A 23,101-nucleotide genomic window follows, 5' to 3' on the forward strand; every position below is an offset into this window, starting at 1 on the left:
TGTGATGCAAAGGGTCGTATTGTTGTTTACTGTATGAGGAGATAAGTGTGTACGTGTATGGCTTCAGTGCATGCTGCAAATGCTTGTTTGTCCCATTATGGTTTTATATCCAACGAGATATCACACTTGAAACCACTCGTTTTTATGCTAAATTAGAATATGGCATTTTCTTGATTTAGTTTATTATTGTAGTAGCTTTTATGCTTGTGAACAAGATACTAATAATTGGACATGATTGCTTTAAATATAGAGATATGTACCAAAACATGGTTGTAAAAAGATTTCAAAAGCGCAATCAATCACGTCCAATTCTGAAGTTGTTACACATTAGTAGAAAATTATGTATGTGTGATGACGACTTTTGTTTGCGGAAATTTCTTGTGTAATTGGTAAACATAACAATGAAAAAGAAAAAGAAAACACTCAAGAGTGAAGTAATTTTTATACTTTTAAGCGAGTTTACCTTTCATTAAATTTTCATTAAATCAATCATTTTCCTCGTAGCATGTTATCTTTTCTGTGAAATTTTAATAATAAAGATTTGGTTTAGTTTTTTTTGGTAAATGAACAGATTATTTTTGTTAGTTGTCATTTTGTAAATAGACAGATTTGAGTTTAGTATATCATGAGAGAACTTTGTAATAAAAATAGAAAAAAGAAAAAAATAAAATCGGTCTTTATATAAAAAAGAGATTATTATCAATAATGCCAGTTTTGGACCCAATATAATCGAAAATGTCAGTTTCTTATTGGACTTCTAAGGAGTGCCACATACAGTAAAAACATGTGGCTGAATGGACGAAGATACCCTCAGCCAAAAGGAGAGGACTTTGCAGGATTTTCAAAAAATGAAGGAGATGAGACATTTTTTGCGTCAGCTACAGAAACATTAATTGGTGACAAGGTAAACTATTACCTAAAGGACAATTGATGACAATTGGGTTTAGAAAGCAAATTTGTCTATTATCTATTGATGTTATCCATTGATGTTGTCTATTGTTGTTGTCCATTGCGATTTAAAAAAAATGAAGGAGATGGGACAGTGTTTTTTTGTCTATACATCTAACATATGTATTATAGACAAGTTCATTTATGAAAAATTGGACTCAGTTTGCTATATACGTAGGATGGACAACAAATTAGGAAACAAAAAAGGATATATTACAGACATCGGATCTCGTCCACCAGATCTAGTCTACTGGATCTCGTCCACCAGATCTAGTCTACTGGATCTAGTCTACCGAATTTAGTCCACCAGATCTAGTCCACTGGATCTAGTCTACCGGATCTAGTCCATCTATACACAAATGTGAGATCCAAAGTGTAAACCTCGATGGATCGTAATGATATCTTCCATAGATGCACTACTTGTTTCATACTCTTGTCAATCACTTGTGGTTTCAAAAGATTTGTAGGATGGACAAGTTTGGTCCATCGGTTTCAGTTCACCAGATCTGGTCCATTGAAAGACAAAAATAAAACATGGCTGGAAAATTGATTTGGTCACCACGTGAACCACATAACTATCTAGAGTGAAAGCATCGTTGTTCATTGTTGTGGTCAAAACAGTTTCTTCCTCCAAGCCTTTGGTCTTCCTCCAAGCCTTTGGTCTTCCATTAGATGTATATTGAGAGAAAAAATAAATTGTTGAAATGAAGAAAAAGTTTGGAGAGAGAACAAATGTATGCTTGGAGAGAGAGAGGAGAGAGAGAGAGAAAGCTGAAGATATGAAGAAAGAGAAACAAAAATTTGAACATTTATTTTATTGATTTTTTATGTGTGAGTTGAATAATGGTACAATAGTCTGTTTAGAAAAGGTTGTGGCAGACGGGAAAAGAGATCAAAGAAAGTGGTATTAGCCAAAAAGATGAACATTGTTCATGGCAATGCTCATAATTTTCTCTATAAAAAATCTATGTTTAGAGATACGGTTCTGTAAACAAAATTGAACAGCTGTCATTTTGTTAAAATTTACAATAAATAAAAACAAGAATTATAATTTTCTTTTAAAAAAAAATCTTTTCTTCAGAACCTTTCACAAATTTTGCCGTTGAGGTTGGTTGAAGTACAAATTTATTTTGGCTACCTTTATTAATTACATCAATCACTTTATTTATATTTTTACCATATTATTTATTTGTTCGTGTGCTGATAAGCAAATGTTAGTAGTTAGTACGACACAGCATGACACTTTCCAAATGTATAATTTACGAGATTATTGTTCGTGTGCTGATAAGCAAATGTTAGTAGTTAGATATGTTTAATTTTTTACTAGACTTTTAACACGCACGTGTCAGATAATTATAATATATATCAAAAATATATTTTACATCTCAGAATATAAAGCTATATATAGCAATATTTTAATTCCAATACTTTTTCACACTTTCACTTAATTTATTATTTTCTGGTTCAAATTGATTTTTTTTTTTTCATTTTGTAACAAATTGTCTATCATCCTTAATTATAAAGAAAAAAAAAACGAAAATTTATTCATGAGTTGTGATAGGATGGTGACATATTATTTTACCAGTGCATGGCAAGCGCCAAGCCGGCTACAAAGATTAACGAAAAGACACATAGATACGAAGTAGGTGCAGAGAGAGATGCTTAAGAAGGTACGTAGTAGAGTGGGTTAGGTAGCTTGAAAGTCCTCCCAGGGGTGTCCTCAACCAAATCAGCCCATTGGTCTCCAATATTGCCAACAATGTTGTATCCTTTCTTCATTAAGCTATTCCTCACCTTTGACTTGTACACCACTTGCCTCAACTTCGAGTTGTTTGGCCTGCGTTTCCATATATATATATATACTCGTACCAATCACATATGTGATACACTTACTTAGTTACTGTATATAACAAAGCTACTTGATTCTTACTTGAATATGAGATGCTTCCAGTTGCTCACACCAGCAGCCTTGAGATTCTCGACAGTGACGTTTGACCACATCCTCCATCGGTCACTGAGGATGATTGGTTCAATCCCGAGTTCTAAGATGTTTTGGTAAAGATGCAACGTCTCCGGGAGTCCCGGTGTTGATGCTCCGGTGCCTATCCACGTCCAGTACGCCCCCGCATCTAGATTCTCAGTCCTAAGAATTGAAAAAAAAAGGTACTTTAAAATGAAATTACAAAATAGATATGGACTAAAAAGAAACATTTAGGTCGTTCAAACCTAAATGTGTCTTTCCATATATATAGTATGGTCATCTAAAGTCTAAACATTTTTAAAAAAAAATATGAAGATAAGATTGTTAATGCAATGGAGGTGGTGTATATAGGTAGGTTAAGAACTAATGATAACAATTATTACAATATATGTATACCCGTATCCATGTTGAGCGTAGTAGGGAAGACTAGAGAGGAGGGTGTCGTCTAGGTCAAAGATCCAAACATTGACAGTGTCGTTCTTTAGGGCAAGTCCCTTGGCGTAGAAGTAAGCCTCTTTGCACACAGTTTTGGAGTCGTATTGGTACTGTTTGGAAGTGGTTAAGTAGTCTTTAACGTAGTCTTTGCAGTTTGCGGGGACCGTGTCGAAGTCTCTGATGTTAGAGGTCTCAACACCAAGCTGCCAGCTTCTGCAGTTGGGGTAGCTGATGGAAAGCTGCTCTTTCTCTAAGATCTCGGCTTCGTTCGCCAAGATGTTGTCCGACTTAAGGAGCTCGATGAGCCCTGGAACGGATGCTGAAGACCGGACGTGGGAGACCGTAGCGGCCAAGAGCAAGAGAAGTGAAAGTGAGAGGATCTTCATGTTTTTTGTTGTATGGTTTAGTGTTTGGTTTGTGATGTTATTTGTGTGATACAAAAGGACGTATTTATAATGAAGGTGGGGATACTTTACGGTAAGGTTAATTATGAATTTATGACGACGGATGGGAAATCAAGAAATGATAAATGAACGTGTACGTTATCGATTGGTGCAACAAATGCTTCTGGCCCATGCAATGTTTCTTATCGACGAGATGTTTCATCCATACCACTCGTTTTTAGAGCACGTTTTGAGTGTGCAAAAGTATAATTTGACGTTTTGTTGTTTTAATCATAGTTTTTCTTATTGTGTCGGCTTTCAATACTTGTAAAAGTTGGTATCAAGTGTACTCTTACTACACAGTTACACTTTATTAAAACACTAGTTATTAGAGAAGTTGTTCCACATTGCTAGAAAACTGTATATGAATTTGATAGGTTGAGTATAAGTTACGTTGTGTCTTTGCAGGAATAGTTTATAGAGTAAGTGGCTCAAGCAATAATGAAAAGACATTATATCCGAGAAAAAGAGTATTAAGAGTGACTTACATTGTGAATGGTTTTTAATTTTCAGTTTTTATTAATGCTGCTACAGTAAAGAAGCTTTAGTGGAGCTTCAAATAATGTTGTACTAAAATCATTTGGTAAATTATCACTAATTAATTACACAGCATTAGTTTCTTTATCAACTTTTTTTTTGTCAACTAAGCTTTTTTATATTTCGATATATATATGTACAGGGGCGGACCTAGGTGATGGATGGTGGTGACACTTGCCTTCAGTAACGTATAAATTAAAGAAATTTTAGTAGTGAACAATAATGTTGTAATGGCAAAGTGGTTAATACTGTATTCATTAATAGATTGAAATTGCTGGTTCGATTCCCTATATCTACATTTTGCACCCACTAAAATATTATGCTGGATCCGCCCCTGTATATGTATATATATTATTAACATGTGTATATATTCATATACGTGTATATAATAGAATTGGTAAGGACTCTGGAATGTCCTGGTTTATTAAACTAATTATGTTGTAATTAGCTGGTTATTTCCGGTTATGCTTAGTGAGTAGAGCATAAGAACTTGTAACAAACGATTCAGTTCATTAATGTGAAATCTGAGTTTTCCAGATCGTCCTTACCAATTCTATTATATACACGTATATGAATATATACACATGTTAATATATATATATATATATATATATTATTTTGAATCGCAGGCCAGAAAAAAATTTGCAACAAAGCTAATATATATATAGATACCATTATCTTTCAATGAGGGAAGAAAGATGGACATGAGCTGAATAATAAGTGATAAAACAAGATGATAAGATAAAAAGGAATAAGAGGTCAGAAATTGCATGTTTAATAAATAATTCGTAAAAATATATGAAAATAGCTATAGTAACAATTTTACTGGACCCGACATTAGGAACATTATCTTTGTCATCGAGATTTTCTACAGAAAATTGCATCATGGTGATAGGTATGGTTGATAATGCTGCCGTTGGTTAAACAATAGTATGATTTTTCTCTTACGTTAAATTTTGTAAAAAGTGGCTTTTCTCTTATGTTGTTTCTAAAAAAATTTAGATCATGATAAAGTTCTTATGCCCAATTTAATAATTCAGTTAAGCACAGCCCAGATCCAAACCATAAATTTAGCATGGGTTTATTATGTTTAAAATGTACAATCAAAATGGACAAATCGAACCTATACAATTTGAAAACCAACTGAACTATATTTTAAAAAATTTTAATATGGTTTTCAATGGAATATTTGTTTAAACCTTAACCAAAAAAAGAGTTGATCTAAAATAATATATATATATATATATATATACACGTATATAAACAAAAGAAAATCAAAAATCTAAATAATTACTTCGCTCATATTTATTGAGTTATTATAAAATGGACGTTTTATTTTAGAAGTGGCACTGGAGCAAGTTTTGACCGCTTATTAGGCTTTCAATCTTGCTTGCTTGTGACGTTTTAAATCAACGGACTTTATATCTATTTATAGCAAACTCATTATTGTAAAATGATGACTTTAAGTATAACTTGTGTTCGGATGATATATATCAATATTAAAGAAAACACTATACATTAATCGAATGATGATCCAGCACGTGATTATTATACATCATGCGTTGATAAACAAATTTCACAGCAACACCGAGTGTGGAACTCCGGTGTATGATGATACAATTAACATACATGTATTCATATTTCAGTACTTAGAGTAAACAATAACTTTTGTGTAGACTATACTAATTAATAATTTAGAAATTAAGTCCTACTAAATGAAAAAAAAAAAAAAACACAAAAGCCTTGATATAAGAGCTAATGCCAATACTATAGATGAAGATAATCAATCGATGGCGATGGTGATGTATACATACACTTGTGAGGAGAAAACGTTACAAGCTATCCACGTTGCAAGTTCATAGATTAGGATTTGGGTGCATGTTTCATAAATCATATGGATTAGTAGGAAATCAAGCCCATATTTAGCCCACTAATAAGCTTTAAGGCTTTAATATTAATTTTAGACTAATAATGATTTTACTTTTGACCCAAGATTTCCTTTATAAATAAGAAGCCCTAATGTTTACAAATGCATTATAGTCGCCGTCACTGTCGTAATCAGAAGACAGCGAAGCCACTTAGGTTAGACTCAGGGTTTAATTTGTTTCGTTTTGGTTCTATATTTGTCTGAAGTAGTGTGTTCTGAGATCAATCTCATAGCTAGTCTTGTTTCCTTAAGTTAGTTGCGTATTTTGTTTTCTGACTGATTACGGGAGTAGTGATTCAGGCAGCCTCCTTGTCAAAAGTTAAAACAATGACATGTAAGAGGTGTTTAATTACTCCTACAATGAACTCTTGTTTCTGCTCTTCAGACTTGCTGAGATATTTTTATGTCTTTGAAGCTGGTCTAGTAGTCTTGAGCACATTCTTTCTCTAGATTTGTTAGAATTAATCATAAAATCTTCAATCATTCTGCTGCAATAACAGAGTGTTATGTTGTTTTTTTCACCCCCAAAACTTTATGGTACAGTATTCATGTTAGGGTGGATTTAGAAGAGATAATTCAATTAATAAATCTCTGCTAACTAACCATTAATATTATTGTGGAATACTAGCTAATTGATCATTTTACAAGAATTTTAATTGATAAAGAGTGAAAAATAAAATTCTATTACAACTTCATATATGAGCATGAATACATTATCATAAGAATCAATAGCTCTAGGCATCTCTGGTTAATTTATCTAGTTTTGTGTTTTTTGGCTATCTAAAATTCTGTCGAATAAAACTTTGGTTTGGTTTGGAACTCATTTCTTTCGGTTTGGTTAAAGGGTTTGGAAAAAAAATTCTATTTTTTTTTTCTATTTCGAACTTCGAGGAGAAGTGAGTTCCAATTTCCAAACCAAAATGTTTTGTTAAATTAGGGTTTGTTATGGGCTTCCAACTCAAAACCAATTGGCAATGAGTGGATTGGCCCTAACCCTTTATATATTACTTAAGTCCCATCACATCTTCTTATGTGGGATCTTTTCTCCACACGCCCCCTCGAGATAATGGCTCTTTTAGCCATTAATCTCGACAGAATCCATCACGCCCCCTCGAGATAATGCTCTTCTTTTAGCTATCTCGATGGAATTGGGCCTCTTTTGGGCCATCAATTAATGGGGTGATCGGGCCTCTATCCGGGCCGGATTAATTAATGGGTCAGCGTGTGTTCGGGCTCTGATACCATGTTAAATTAGGGTTTGTTATGGGCTTCCAACTCAAAACCAATTGGCAATGAGTGGATTGGCTCTAATCCCTCCCTTATATATTACTAATGTCCCCTCACATCTTCCGATATGGGATCTTTTCTCCACACGCCCCCTCGAGATAATGGCTCTTTTAGCCATTAATCTCGACAGAATCCATCACGCCCCCTTTGGAGTAAACGATCATATGACTCAAAAGTATCCACAAGGGGAAAAAGATTGTCTATGCACAGTTTTGCAACATTAAACAAGTCGATGGTTATTCTTATTTAATTTTTTGGCTTTGCATAGAGCCAGTTTCATACATTCCAACGGTATCACTCAATGTACACACATGAATTGTTTTATGCAAGACACATCACACATGCTATTATCCACGTTAAGCTAGTGTATACGTACCACACACAACACAATCAATTTTTACCGAACTCTAGTCCCATCATGCTAGACTTGCAGAAAACTTGTTGTAAGAGAATTCGTCTCTAGCTAATATTAAATGAGTGGAACATCGAAGTCAATCTTTACACGATGACACACGTAGATGATTTGGTCGCCATGTCAAACGTGTAAATCAGAAATGACAAAATGTTATTGGTAGTACTCTATCCGATTGAATAGTTCAAATACTGATGATAGTCGAATGAAGAGCTCATGGCGGAAACATTTTAAAATGTATAAAGCTTTCGTAAACTCATCATAAAGCATTACAAAGTTTGTCTTTAGTACATTAATTGATTTTTTTGTTACTTTTACTTGTATATAAGTAATTGACGTATAACGTACATTTATATAGCGAAATCGTTTTATTTTAGATAGTTATAAATATGTGAAAACGTGAAAAATTGGTATACTACATATTATATATTTATCACTAAGCGAATATTAAGTTGCGTAAGTAGTCAATAATTATATATACAGCTACACACACACGATTCAAGTGACCCAAAAGAAAGATGTGTGCATATTGCATGTCGCCTTCCAAAGTTAATGGTGTTACCATAATAACACACATTGCTTCATCACACGTCTTATTCTGTTCTTTAACTAATTATAGCTTACTAATTAGTGCGCCCTCCCTAATTACTTTTGTTTTAGGTTCCAATGTTTACTTGATAGGTTGATATCTATTGGTACTAATGAATTGTATTAACTTGCTATAAATTTAATAAATATATATATATATATATACAGTATATGTATACTTCATGTAACGTAGTTTGTATAGATCGTATTGGATATGATACCATATATTACCATGTAAAAGGTTGAAATGTTGAATAATATATATATATATATATATGTTGTTGACTACACAACCTTTAAAATTTTGAACAAATATTTTTCCTTCTACATGACTACATCAATTTTGAATAGTGTATTTTCCGATTTATCTGATAACATATGTGTAGATATGATATTAATTATGATGATTAAGTTTCCATTTAAATTTTTTAGGGGAAATAATCTACATTAATTAATTGATATGCATGGGAAAAATCATTTTATATTTAAAATTTTGTTAAATCAAGATTATTTTCCCATTATTTTTTTCATCTAATAAATATATGGAGACATAAAGAAACCATTAAAGTTGAAGAGGTTAGGAAATATAAAAGTTAAAGAAAGAAAAGAGAGTGAGAGGGAGAGCACAAATGGAGTGGAAGAGATGGTACTTGGACGTGATTCTTGTGCCTTTGGCTCTTGTGATGATGCTTTGTTACCACATCTACTTGTCCTTCATGGTTCGAACCCATCCCTTCTCCACCCTCCTCGGCATCAACTCTCGCGGTCGTCGGATCTGGATTTGTTCTATGATCAAGGTTTTATATACATCCATCTCCATTTTCACATACCAAAAAGATATAGTTTTATGAAAATTTTATGGTATATAAATTAGGCATTATCATCGTATTGATTAGAGCTTTGGTACGAGGACATAAGCCTTGGTTCTGGTCTGAAATCTTATGATAAAAGTATGTAATAAGCTCTAAAAGTTGGGAAAATATATAAGATTTATTGTTGTTTTATTTGTTTAACTTTTCAGGAGAATCAGAAGATGAACATATTGGCGGTACAAACACTGCGTAACATAGTAATGGGTGCGACACTAATGGCTACGACATGTGTGCTCCTCTGCGCAGGTCTAGCCGCAGTGTTAAGCAGCACTTACAGCATCAAGAAGCCTCTAAACGACGCCGTTTTTGGCGCTCATGGAGATTTCGCGATAACCATCAAATACCTAACGATTCTCACGATTTTCATCTTCTCCTTCTTCTTCCACTCTCTCTCCATACGTTTCCTAAACCAAGTCGCCATTCTTGTTAACATACCTAATTTAGACACTAACCCTTCTTCTGGTTGCTTCTCCCTTACGTCTGAGCATGTCAGTGAGATGTTCGAAAAGGGTATCTTTCTCAACACGGTAGGTAACAGGTTGTTCTACACAGGCTTTTCTTTGATGCTATGGATCTTTGGTCCCATCCTCGTGTTCTTTTGCGTTATGGTGATGGTTCTTGTTCTTTATAACCTCGATTTCGTGACAAGCAACAACAATAAAGAGAAGCAACGTGTTGTTGATTGCCGTCGAGCCAGCTCTGATCTTAATTCTTAATGATGGTGATGAATGATGATGCTGATGATGATGATGATGCCACATATATGATTTTTTTTTCTTTTTTAAGGACGATAATGATGTTATATTATCCTCCGGATTGTTAATAAGTGCACTTGGAGAGTTTCGTTTCTCTTGTTGTGATATACGTTTCACAAACTTTTATTTATATCCTTAATTACCAAATTCATGTCATACGTTTTGGAAATATATTATATATTACATTTTGTAAACAGAAAGAAAGATCCTATATAAAATATTTTATACTAAATATTAGAATATTGAAATTGTTTTCTTTTTTTGCTTTTTAAAGAACATTCATTTGGTCCCTTTAAAACTAAAACGAAAGATACTTGTGTTATTTCTATGTCATTTCATCTGAATTTGTTAAAAAGTTTTATTGGTCACGAGAAATCTTGTTTTCGTCTAGAGTTTCAAATGAAAAACTTTGTCCTATAATATATAACAATTCTATTTTTCAAAATGATATAAATGTTAATATAAAGTATAGTCCATTCACGTGGTACCACCCGAATTAGAAATCATACTCTTATGATCAGAGTTTACAACCCTAACGTGAAAAATGTTGGAACTCATTTTGGAAATTTTTTTGCTCCGACTACTATACATTTCTTTGATGAAAAGATCGTATTACAATATCGAGCCATGAATGTTTCGTTTATAACGTTTTGTACTCATATGAAAATTTGGAGATAAATTATTTAAATAAAAAACAAAAATATCTAACATTGGATGTTTGAGAACTACAAATTAGCTAGACAATATAATTTTTTTATTCATCAACGTGAAGCTTAAAAAAACTTAGATCACTAATAGTATATAATTAGTTATAATGGATTACAAAGTTCAAAACCTTGGATACACTATATATGGTTTAGCCTATTCTTTCTATCCCAATTTTTTTCTTCTAATTTTGCATTTGTATAATGGATTCGAATCAAATGAGCTAGAACTAAAGTTCTTCAATCTCCATGATCATTGTCTCCGCCATAGTGTAGTCCTCATGAGGGTTTTGCTTTTGCGTTTCCATTTAGAGAGAATACGATATGCATGGTTCCATGTCCATCTTATGCGTAATGCAAAGGGTTAACAAATTTTTGAATTCTAGCTTTTGTTATTATCTAATATAGACGTATAGTAGTCGGTCGATCGTAAACTTTTGTAGCCCACTAAGTTAGAATGTTCTAGTTAATGAAAAAAAATATATATATGGATTCTATTTCGGATTTGAATAACTTTTTAATTTTTAAAGATACATTTCATAGTTTGTTGCTTTTGATTGTTTTGTTGTGAAAATATTATAACTTTTAAAAGGAAGTGCAGATCAAAAGAAAGCAAAAGTTGGTTTAGACCCAAAAGTTATATAAAACATTAGAGAAAATGAAAAAAAAATGAAAGAAAAAAAAGCATTACTGGTGCTGGAGAAAAGAAACGTCTTTAGATCTGCTTTCCAAAAGCATATGACGATAAAGTAAGAGAAAACAAATGGAGAAGCATATTGTGTTGTTAGTGTGACCAAAAAAATTCATCAAACTTTTGGTTTGGTATTTAAAGCTAAATTATTTTTACCTTTTTACTACTAAATCATTTTTTCACATTTCGTGTTCTTCGTAATATTAATCAAGCTTTTTTTGTATGTTATTTTTTAAAAATGGTTATGAGCACATATATCACGCACATATGATATATATGTTTGAATAACTAAAAAGTTCTAGACCTAGACACCCACATTCGTAAAATATATATAAAAGAATAGTTTATTTATTTAAATTTTTTTTATAATATTGTGAAAATATTCGATAATTCATTTTTTTAAACAGCATTACAAATTATAAGCCTTTCACTAAGAGAAACCTGTTTCCAACCCGGATTTTGTAGTTCATTTCCAATATTTAATTTATATTGTTATATTATCCGACTATGCCACTAATATGTCATATTACATAATTTTTGGTTAATTTTTAGATCTAATTTATACAGTATACTAATCTTAAGTTAGTCGTTTTAAAATTCATATACTAATCTAAAGTATGTAGTCTAATACTTGTTGTTTATCATTCTTTTCATATTTAAAGGCAATTTTGTAACTATTCTATGATCCTTTTATGAATAAAATCAGTTTATATGCCTATAAAATTATAAAACACGTACAAGGTCCAATATATTAAATGAGTCTCTTACGTACCTTAGACAGTCTCCTCTAGTTAAAGGATTAAGGTTATCATTACCATATAATTAGCATAACCTTCAATAAAACTATAAGACATATCACATATGTATGCCAAGGAAAAAATAATACAGAGCCTAATCTCTCTGTCTTTGCTTTTCAGTTCTCATTGTTATTCGTTGTCATTAAAGAAAAAAAGTTTGAAGTGAGGACGTTGCATTGACAAAGCAATTTCAATTTTGCTTAGCCATTAAGAAGCTTTTTACAACTTTTAGTAAAGAAGAGAGGCTTATATAAAGAAGATGTATGTCACAACTTACTCTTCCCCTCCCCTCTTTTCCCACCAATTTTTCTTCTTCTTGTGTGTTCATATACCAAAAAAAGATGGATGGTCACACAGCCAAAGACATGGGTATGAAGAGAAGTGCTTCTGAGTTGGCTCTACAAGAGTATGTCACTAAGTTCTTGTCTTCTTCTGCTTTATCAAGACAAGAATCTATCCTTCTTGACACAATCCCTCTAGACCCTTCTTTCGATCTTATCAACCGGGTTAGTCTTTGGTTTCTTCCTTCTGTTGTCTCTCTTGTTCCTGTTGTTGTTGTTGTGTCTATACCAAGATCCAGAGTTTGTAGTAGGAGTCTTGAATTTTTTTTTCCTTTGGTTGTAGGATTACACCAGTGAATTAAGAGATAGTCTTTTGTGGTCTGACTGCTTGATTCCGACTGGAAATTTTCGCGATGCACAGTCCTCAATCTGCGGTATGTGCAGGTCTCTTTGATTTGAATTTATGTAATAAGTCTTGTTGTAGACACTTGTAGAGTTGTAGTTAATATTAATGTTCACTTGTATTGCTCTTATCTGCAAAGAGAATCTGTCAGCTGATAGTCCAGTGTCAGCCAATAAACCTGAGGCAAGAGGAGGAGCTAGGAGAACCACGAGTGGATCTTCTCATGATCACTCTGACGAAGAAGATGCAGAGACAGAAGCTGGACAATCTGAAATGACTAATGATCCTAATGATTTAAAACGTATTAGAAGGTGTGTTGGTTGTTGGATACTGTTAAAAAGTTAGATGTAAAACACTGAGAGAGAGAGAAAGACACATAGAAGGTGATCACCGTTTTTTACCCATTTTTGTGATGTGAACTCAGGATGTATTCAAACAGGGAATCAGCAAGGCGATCGAGGAGAAGGAAGCAAGAGTACCTGGTAGATCTTGAATCTCAGGTAAGGTTAACACATATAGCTGGTTTGATGATTTGATTCGTAATGTTTTGATGATGACCTTGTGATTTCTTCAAGGTTGATTCTTTGAAAGGCGAGAACTCGACACTGTACAAGCAGCTCATAGACGCAACACAACAGTTTCGTAGCGCTGGAACAAATAACAGAGTTCTCAAATCAGATGTTGAAACTCTGAGAGTCAAGGTATCATCAATCACATGCTCTCTCAATTTGTGAAAGTCAGAACTGGAAAATGCTAAGTTAAAAATAACTTACAGGTGAAACTAGCAGAAGATTTGGTAGCTAGAGGTTCCCTCACTAGCAGCTTGAATCAACTTCTACAAACTCATCTAAGTCCACCATCACACTCCATCAACAGCCTGCACTACACAGGAAATACCTCACCTGCCGTTAGAGTCCACAGTGACCAATCTTTGTTCCCTGGAATGACACTTTCTGGACAGACCTCAAGCCCTGGACTTGGTAATGTATCCAGTGAAGCTGTTAGCTGTGTCTCAGACATCTGGCCATGACTCTCTTTCTTCACAGCATGTAATGATCACTCAGCTAAATTCCTGTATGTGTTTCACTGTAGAACTAGAAACATAATTAAAGCCGACGTGTTCGTTAATTACTCTAGTTTCGTTAACAAAATTCACAGTCCCAAGAACCCTCTTTTGCCCCCTTGACACATGTTAAACTTGGAAGAATTACAAAATCAACAAATTCAGGTTTGTGTCATATATACTTTATTGCTCGAAATCCTGCAAATAGTATAGGACAATACATTATATTCTCACAAGGGAATTGCTCGATACAGTTCCTTGAGTATACAGACAGACAAACAAAAACATTGATGATTACACTTTACTTTCCAGTAATGTCTATAGGCTATTTAAGGAGACCACTATGTAAGTTGTAACATGAGCAGGCAAAACTTATGTAGAAAACCAACCTCAGTTGATTAGAGGCGTACCCATCTCCGAATCTGGACCTATAGCATTTGAAAGGGAGAAGTCCTTAGGCAAGGGGATATTTAATTCTGAGCAAACCAACTTCATAATGTTAGCAGTAACACCTCCCATAGACATCTTGTTTAGTGTTACTGCAATGGAAAATCTGTTTTTGATATCACAGAAGCCCGTTGATCCTCCCATCCCTGAATGTCCAAAGCCAACCAGAGACCCATCTTGTGAAATGACGCGCTTAAAACCAAGTCCAAACTTCCCATCAGGCACTACTAAGTCACTGTAATCTCCAGCACCCATGAAAGCATCATGGATCCTCGGGTTGTTAAACATATTGTGAATATCATCTTGGTGATCATCACTACTGATCTCAGTTTTACCAGCAGAACTGCTACTATCAACTAGCCTGGCTAAACTTTCTGTATTTGACTCTCTGCTACTACTAGCACTCATAACGTGCTTTTCATCATAAAGCCTCTTTTTTTGATGATCTTTTGGTTTAAGCTTTTCTGTAGCTGCCATCTCTTTACCCTTTCTCTTTTTTGTTGAGTCTTTCAACGATGTGAATTTCGGAACATGGGTGTGGCTACCTAGTGGTGGCTGGGATAGAGAGGAATGTGGAGGTGGCACTAGGCCACCATCAGCTAGGGTTGCATAGTACCGTGCAAGTGCACGAGCAGAGCAATGTCCATTAGCCGCAGGGATTATGGCTCTGCGCACATTCAATGTATTAAATAAGACTGGCAAGTTGGTTGCCAGTTGTAAGATCTTGTCAGGCTGAAATGCGGAAGGAAGTTCAGGCTGACTGGCAAGGGACGAAAGTTTGCTCAGTTCATCCGTGTCCAACGTCAATGTGGCAAGCCTAGATTCAACACCTGTAATAAGATGTTAGATAATTCTTAACAAAGCTTGGAGCCTAATTTACAAATGTCTGTTACTATTTACCTGGAGGGATTCCAATGTACAGTTCCCCATCAATCTTTAGGGGCTTAAGAATGGACTCTTCAAGGATCTCCTGGAATTTCTTTCCAGAAGCATACTGTTCAAGATTATTTAAAGCAAGATTGACATCAACATAGTAGAATTAAGAGAAAATTTATAACTTGACTTGCATCAGTTTTATGCTTAAACCATGAATGATCTGCTTAGTTTACCTCAAGGATTCCACCACATAGCCATCCATACGTGAGATAGTGATAAAACTGCTGACTGCCAGGCTCTGTTTCAGGTGATGAATTAGCAATACGTTTCAAACATTCATCCCAGTCACAGATAAGCAGAGGATTTTCTCCTACAGGGTCAAAGGCACTATGCAGCCCAGATGTATGGTTAAGCACATGATGGACCTGAAACAAAAAAACGAGGTATTAAAATTGAAGGCAATATTTCACACTAGATTTCAAAATGGTTAAGTGACAGTGTAGCTCCCTTACCTTAATAGTATCTTTTCCATTTGATCCAAATCCTGGCCATATATTTGCCACAGTCTGGTCGAGCTGGAGTTTTCTGTATCAATAAATACTATCATTACTAAAGTATGACTAAGACCATGAGTTCTGCAAACGAGATCATGGAATTAACAATGAGACCAATATGTAAGACTTGAAGCCCATTTGGAATGTCAGGGTGTCTGAAATGAATACATGACAAAATTGAAAGCTTATAATGTTGTTACTCACCTTTTGTCGACAAGCCAATGTATCATTCCAGCAGTGACACCCTTTGTCACAGAGAAAACAGGAAATAAAGTATCAGGTTGAACTGGACGTGGGTCATATCTTCCAAGCACTCCAGCGGAAGTGTCAATAATGACTTTCCCATCTTTATATGCACATACCTAAACAAACATGGCTGAGTTAAACCAAAGGTAAAATGAAAAGAAATCATCTTGCAAGCCAGCAGTAAAAGAGCGTAGCTCACCTGAATTCCAAGAATTTTCTGAATACTCCCAAGTTCAGTGAGCAGCTTCCTCAGTTTGGACTCTACATCAGAATGGATTGGCGAGTCATGTATCCAGTGAGCATCTACAGTTGGTCCTCGACTGATACTCCTACAAAATCACATTATCATTGTACGAGATATCTTACATGGAAATGATAAAATGAACAGCAAAATTCTAAGGGGGCTTACCCCAACAGAACAGATTCGGCAAATGGTCTCATGATGTCCAGATAAACAATCCGAACATTCATAGTGGATGAAAGTCCTAAATAGTCGACAAAATTAATAAGTAAAAAATACTAGCAAAGTAATATAATTGATCCAATCCTTTGACGTAATGAGGTAAAGTAGTATGATTCACACATCATACCTCTGAGTAGATTAATGACCCTTGCAAAAATAACAATATCACCAGGAAATGCATCTATCTGCATCAAATGTTTTCATTTAGATATTGATGATCACCAAGGCATATACTTGAAAGAAATTAATGCTTACTGGATTAAAGCGTTTAACTTCTTTCTGGCTGAGTTGCATCTTCTCTTGTATAACTTTCATGTTTTGCACTCTTTGATCGTTTAGGGTTTTTAGCGTTTTCTATTAAGAGAGGAATCTATAAGGGCGGATCCACTATAGTTACCCCAATAGAGAAAGCAAGGCTATGGAAGAAAGAAGTAATTTTACTTACCACAGCTTCGTTTGACGGAGTTGAAGATCGGAAGAAGAGACCTGCCACGCTCATTGCTTGATCTGGCAGGTCTAGGCGCAGTTTCAGTCCCATTTCTGCAAAGGCAGACAAAAGCGCCACTTGATCTCCCTGTGAAATAAATCAATTAAAAATCCAACCTATGGCCTATAGTTCAACAAACAAATAATATTCACAGAACTGGAGTGCAGTTGGCTCACAGCTTTTTTCTTTCTTTTTTTTTAATCTTTTTTACAGTTTGTTCTTTTTTACAGTTTGTTTAAATTTTAAATATTTAAACTCTGTTAACGAACAAACTCATCACTCTAACATCCTAAACAAAATGATCAACTAATGGGCTGGGTAAGACAAGTAGAAAAGAGAGATGTATTGCATAATCTTTCACAAACCTCTGCCGATGCTAGAAACATCTTGGCTAGGGCTTGTTTCAAGGAGTGTGAGATTTTCTTTGTAAGCCCGAAATCAAGTAATATAGGACGGTGTGGTGGTTCCTTACTGACAAGAAAATTTCCTACAAAACAGAGTATAGACTCAATTCTATCAGATGAACACCATAAGTCTAAGAAATGGTGTTTACAACACAGAAAACAACTGGCGAACTCCAAAAACAATCATGAGGACTATACCTGGATGAGGGTCGCCATTGAAAAATCCATCTACATATATCTGATGGGCATATGCACGAGTGATCTCTTCAACGATCTTTTGTTTGTCCACACCAAAAGCATCTAGAGATTCCACATCATTCAAACGAATTCCATCCATGTACTCAAGTATAAGTACACTCTCAGAAGACTGTCATTTAGAGCAACAGAGAAGGTCTAAGACATAAGTAGCAGGAAACGAAAAAAGGAAGGAACAGCTTTCAGCTAAATTCATTATAATTAATGCTCAATTTAAGTCTACACTGATTATCTGGGACAATCTATGTTACACTTTAGCTACATTGGTCCACTACTTACCCTAGCTCATTTTATAGGCAAGACCCAATATAGACAACATGCAGCATCAGGGATACCATGATTTAATTATACAGAATTACCATCCGTAAAGATGACCAATACATCTATATACATAATTCTTTTAGTATTTGGATGTCTTTTGTGATTTTCACTAAGGGATTGATGTTTCCATCCTAAACTTAAAAACTGTACATAACAATTCGTACAAATGTATGTATGCTTCAGAGTAGGACGAGAACACAAAATATAAGAACCTGAATTATATCTGGAATTAGGACATCAACACGATTGTCACTTCTAACTTCATCATTTGTCTTCTTGCACCCGAGATTCATAGATACGGCTCGAGTATTTTCTACATATTGAGAAACAAAACAAATATGGGGAAAACTCAGGAAATGCAAATTCAGAGTGACGTGTAAGCATGAACCTGAAAAATGCTTAATCTAGGAAAGGAATTCAAAGACACAGATGCATATTTTTACCATGTTATTATAATCATAGCCATGGTTCAAGATTAAAAGAACATGTGACTAGAGTGGTAAGAAATGCATAATCTAAACTCCAAATTTGCCAACACGTGACAGAGATGAATATTAATCCAGCAAGTCTAATTCAGAACCACAAGCACATCCCAAGAACTTGATTATAGAAAGCAATCACAAGCTTTGGTGCAATTATAGTTTTCTCATAGGATGAAATTTAAGACTGTTCATTATTTATGCAAGTGAAACATACCAGCTTCAATATTGAAGTCTAGTTCTCTTGGAGCTTCTTTGCACCATTCATCTATCATGGGGTTAAAATCGTACTGTGGTTCCGCCCACGCAATCCAGTCAACAATGGACTTTGCATTCTTTAAGTCCTATTAAGTAATGAAAAGATCAGAGAAGTTAAAAGGAGTGTCAACAGTCATATAACAGCAATAGCTCCTACTGTTCATCTTGAAGGCTTCAAAACGAAACTAAGACCATACCTCCAAAATAATAGCTCTAATGCCATCATGCTGAACTTTAACAACCACATCCTGGCCATTAGCTAGAGTTGCACGATGAACCTGTGCTATCTACAAAACAGAGAGCTCACTATAAAAAAAAAAGCATACAAGTTTCTAGCCATTCAATAGCTTATAAGCACTTTGCTTTTATTTGCTAGAAGGTATGTGAACATTCCAGGCTCAAACAGGTCTCAGAATCTTACCGAAGCAGTAGCCAAAGGCTCGTTAACAAAATCGGTGAACAGAACATTCATGGAATGCCCTAGTTCTCTTTCAATGGTTCGACAAACCTGAGAAAAAGAAGGTACATATAATATAGAGCTTAGAGCTTAGTATATCAACAAGGACACAGTATTATAAAGAACGAGCAGTCACATATAAGAGAACGTCAAAATCATACTACATTGACATACTATCAAAAAAAAAACTTTTCTTTTTCTCTGTATATCCTCTAATGTTAACATTCAAGTAGAAACACAACCTCCTGCACCGGACGAGGAGGTAGCGAGTCCTGCAACTGCTTGAGAAGAGATATATACGCCTGAGGTAAAACATCAGCACGAGTAGAAAGATACTGGCCAAGTTTCACCCATAGTCCTTCCAATTCCACAATCAAATTCAAAACCCGCTTAGCATTACGTTCATGAGCTTTTTCCCATAAAGCAGGAACTTTGGACTTCTTAATCCACTTCTCCTTTTGCTGAACACCCTTCACTCACAAATACAAAAAAAAAAAATTGTAACTTTAACCAAAAAAAAGCACTACAACACAAAACAGAATAAGATAAGATAGAAACAGATTACCTTATAATCAAGGTAAATAAGTATAGCTACTGAGAAGACTTTCATACGTCTTTTATAAATGTTTCCCCAACCCATTGATGCAAATTTACGAAAGAGTCTCTTAAAATTTGCTGAGAGTCTAACGAAAAACGAAACGATACAATCCAACACTACTGACCACCACCGCTTATTCTACACACACAAAAAAATCAGATTTTTTCAGTATCCAAGTCCTAATCAAGAGAAGAACCCAGATCGTAAAATGAGAAATTGGAAAAATTAGAATTCAGAATTCAAAAAACAGAGAACCCAGATCGTTAAAAATCTCATTTTTATGAAAGCAAAAAAAAAGTTTCACCTGGAATGAGCCAGAATTGATTCCACGAAATCGCGAATTCCGCATAAATTAATAAAAAAAGCTTAGAATTTGAAAATTCTACGTTTTGAATAATCTTTAGGAATAAAAGCTCAAAACTTTTTGTGTTAGGTGTGAGAGCTTAACGTAATATACTACTTCATCTACCAAAAAAGATATTGAAGAAGACAAAGGAAAGATCTACACGAAGAAGAAAAAACGCGTCATGCGTTTTGTGTAATGAAACGAAAAGTCTAAAGAAAAAACAAAACCCCCGCGAAGCAATGAATCTATACCGCAGATTCTTGTGAGACCCACGTATCTCTTTTCCTCTGATTCTATTGGGCTTTTGGGCCTATAAGCCCAATATTATATGATCCTAAATGGGCCATGTCACCTATGCCTATCACGGTAGATGCGTTTAGTAACCAACCCACCTACTCTTAAACCACACATGCTACATGAATTATGATTTTGGGGAGATTTGATTTTTGTACAAAAAAATTAACAAAACAAAATCTCAATTAACTAACATGTAAAAGTTTATTTCAATTTCATGCAATGTGAAACACTGCTTAAAAAATGATTAATTCACTTTATGTAATGTCTTAAAATAATAAAATTACAATATATAGGTTGCATGAAAACTCTTAGCGAAAATCACGAAATAATTCACAAATAATACTATAGTACCGATATCATATAAAATGTGGTTACTAATTTAGAATGTTTAGGAGAGTACTAAACTATACAAAAGCTCTTGTTCCAAATAAATATGGTTTCATCAAATGCTCTCCTCTTTCTTCTTCTTCTTGCTCTCTTCATTGTACTAACTCATAACTCAAGCCTTGATGATAATGATCACTCTAATGATCAACCAAATGGCTTCTTCTTACCTTTCGAATCCAATCTTTACGTTGGGATCACAATTGGAACCCCGACGCGAACGTTTAACCTTAAACTAGACTCTTCTACACATCTCACATGTCTAGACAATGATGAAGACCACCAATGCTCACTCTCAGACAAATCTTCCAACACTTTCTCTACTATCTCATGCAATAACACTTCTCTTTGTCCTCATGTCTCAACCAATAATTCAACTAACCATTTCAATGCAACAACGACAAAAACAACTTCTCTCTCTCTTCTATGCACTCCTTCAGATTTCTGTCGTTACGAAGCCTCTCCATCTAGCTCCGGCTACCTTGTTTCCGACACACTTCAGTTAACTTCCTCAATCACCGACCAAGAAAACTCTCTCTCTATAGTTCGAGGGTTTGTATTTGGCTGCGGGACTAGTAATAATGCGTCGCCGGAAGAAGACGGAGGTGGCGTCGATGGGAGAGTGAGTCTAACAACTCATCGTTTCTCCCTCCTCTCTCAGCTTCGCCTCACAAGATTCTCACACTGTCTATGGCCTTCCACGTCCGGGTCACGTAATTACATCCGCCTCGGATCAGCGGCCGCTTACGGCGGCGATATGATGTTGGTTCCGATGTTAAACACGACGGGGACTGAAGCTTACTCGTATCACGTTGCTCTCTTCGGAATCAGTCTTGGCCAACAAAGGTATATAAATATATATCTTTTACTAATATTTTGATTATGTTTTTGAATTAGTCCATTAAACCTAGCAAACATGGTTACATAAAATGAAACATTTTATATAATATATAGTTTATTTACATTAAATTTTAATATTTATTCAGTCATTTCATTTCATTCAGTAATTTTTTTTCTTTGTTCAAATGTTAATTCATTATATTTGTTTCTCAAATGTTAATTTTTTTTTTTGTTTATTTAGAATGAGAAGCAATGAGAGTAGTGGACTAGCAATAGATATTGGGGCATACTATACAAGTCTAGAGCCATCACTCTACGAGGACGTAAAGGAAGAGCTAATGACGCAGATTGGACCAACGGTCGCATACGAAGTGAACGAACTAATGTGTTTCACAACCGAGGTTGGCTTAGAGATAGAGTCATTGCCCAAACTCACTCTCCATTTCCAAGGATTCGATTACACAATTTCAAACAAAGGACTCTATCTCCGAGACAGCTCATCTTCTCTATGCACGGCTTTGGTAAGATCGTCTATGAAAGATGAGGAAAGGATTAATGTGCTTGGAGCATCAGCTCTTGTTGATCATGCAGTTGGGTATGACACTTCAGAGAGGATGCTTGCCTTTCAACAAAGGGATTGTTTGGCCGATTTCGTAGATGGCACGTAGGTGGTGACTTTGAATTACTTAGTCTTTTTATAACCTAAGTTTTTGTAGGCATGAGCATCACAAAGACAATGTTTGTGATTATTTTTAATAACACACAACTTCCGACTTAGAGCATTTCACATGACTTATAAATTGGCACAAAATTATCGCTAGCAGATTTTCATAAATTTCAAAAAAAAATAAAAAAATTGTTGCTTCGGTTAAGGTGAATAAATTCGTTAGTGAATTAATTATTTTTATTTATTATTCATAATTTTAATTTTACAGTGGTGAAGCAGACTGCTTTTACATAAATATATGTTCGGTCCATGATGGATTCTTCTTTCCTAACAATCATGAAGTGGTTTAATCTTATAACGGTTTAGTCCACTTCATCCACAACATTTATTTGTATAACTAAATTGAAAATATATACATATTTACCAAAAACACTAAACAAACAATAGACTCATATATACTAATTTAGGAATTTCGAGTCGAAGCTCAAAATGATCTTAGAAATATGTGGTAACCGTAACTAACTTCGCTATATTGTTTTTCACATTAGAAGAAAAGCTTATCAATTAGCTTATAGTAAGTAAATAACATTTCTAGAAT

General features: G+C 34.6%; 5 protein-coding genes and 1 non-coding gene across 6 annotated transcripts; 4 read left to right on the forward strand and 2 right to left on the reverse strand.

Annotated features, from left to right (window-relative positions):
• Positions 1-2,464: 2,464 nt before the first annotated feature.
• Positions 2,465-3,775, reverse strand: LOC17884497 (vegetative storage protein 2). Its single transcript, XM_006288385.2, has 3 exons — positions 3,326-3,775; positions 2,879-3,091; positions 2,465-2,785 (listed from the first exon to the last, which is right to left on the reverse strand). Exons 1-3 carry the CDS (start codon positions 3,748-3,750, stop codon positions 2,611-2,613), a joined length of 813 nt encoding a protein of 270 aa, XP_006288447.1. The 5' UTR covers positions 3,751-3,775; the 3' UTR covers positions 2,465-2,610.
• Positions 3,776-6,569: 2,794 nt separating this feature from the next.
• LOC111830255 lies at positions 6,570-6,711 on the forward strand. The gene has a single exon (XR_002833639.1). It is a non-coding gene; the product is annotated as a small nucleolar RNA snoR77 (small nucleolar RNA).
• A 2,408-nt stretch (positions 6,712-9,119) lies between these two features.
• LOC17882779 lies at positions 9,120-10,385 on the forward strand. The gene is made up of 2 exons (XM_006290053.2): positions 9,120-9,355; positions 9,580-10,385. The coding sequence occupies exons 1-2, from the start codon at positions 9,188-9,190 to the stop codon at positions 10,144-10,146; spliced, it is 735 nt and encodes a 244-aa protein (XP_006290115.1). The 5' UTR covers positions 9,120-9,187; the 3' UTR covers positions 10,147-10,385.
• Positions 10,386-12,480: 2,095 nt separating this feature from the next.
• Positions 12,481-14,192, forward strand: LOC17884118 (basic leucine zipper 9). The gene is made up of 6 exons (XM_006288169.2): positions 12,481-12,883; positions 13,002-13,092; positions 13,201-13,372; positions 13,486-13,561; positions 13,637-13,762; positions 13,837-14,192. Exons 1-6 carry the CDS (start codon positions 12,641-12,643, stop codon positions 14,089-14,091), a joined length of 963 nt encoding a protein of 320 aa, XP_006288231.1. The 5' UTR covers positions 12,481-12,640; the 3' UTR covers positions 14,092-14,192.
• A 98-nt stretch (positions 14,193-14,290) lies between these two features.
• On the reverse strand, positions 14,291-20,508 carry LOC17883795. Its single transcript, XM_006286707.2, has 19 exons — positions 20,274-20,508; positions 19,937-20,107; positions 19,614-19,841; positions 19,336-19,422; positions 19,112-19,201; positions 18,874-19,000; positions 18,390-18,490; positions 17,800-17,968; positions 17,563-17,684; positions 17,156-17,284; positions 16,966-17,064; positions 16,838-16,895; positions 16,657-16,732; positions 16,447-16,576; positions 16,206-16,363; positions 15,960-16,032; positions 15,681-15,872; positions 15,472-15,565; positions 14,291-15,401 (listed from the first exon to the last, which is right to left on the reverse strand). The coding sequence occupies exons 1-19, from the start codon at positions 20,316-20,318 to the stop codon at positions 14,515-14,517; spliced, it is 3,036 nt and encodes a 1,011-aa protein (XP_006286769.1). The 5' UTR covers positions 20,319-20,508; the 3' UTR covers positions 14,291-14,514.
• A 537-nt stretch (positions 20,509-21,045) lies between these two features.
• On the forward strand, positions 21,046-22,601 carry LOC17883526 (probable aspartic protease At2g35615). The gene is made up of 2 exons (XM_006289179.2): positions 21,046-21,842; positions 22,078-22,601. The coding sequence occupies exons 1-2, from the start codon at positions 21,046-21,048 to the stop codon at positions 22,502-22,504; spliced, it is 1,224 nt and encodes a 407-aa protein (XP_006289241.1). The 3' UTR covers positions 22,505-22,601.
• The last annotated feature ends 500 nt before the right edge of the window (positions 22,602-23,101 follow it).

Source organism: Capsella rubella, unplaced genomic scaffold (assembly GCF_000375325.1).
Source record: "Capsella rubella cultivar Monte Gargano unplaced genomic scaffold, Caprub1_0 scaffold_6, whole genome shotgun sequence".
Taxonomy (NCBI): Eukaryota; Viridiplantae; Streptophyta; class Magnoliopsida; order Brassicales; family Brassicaceae; genus Capsella; species Capsella rubella.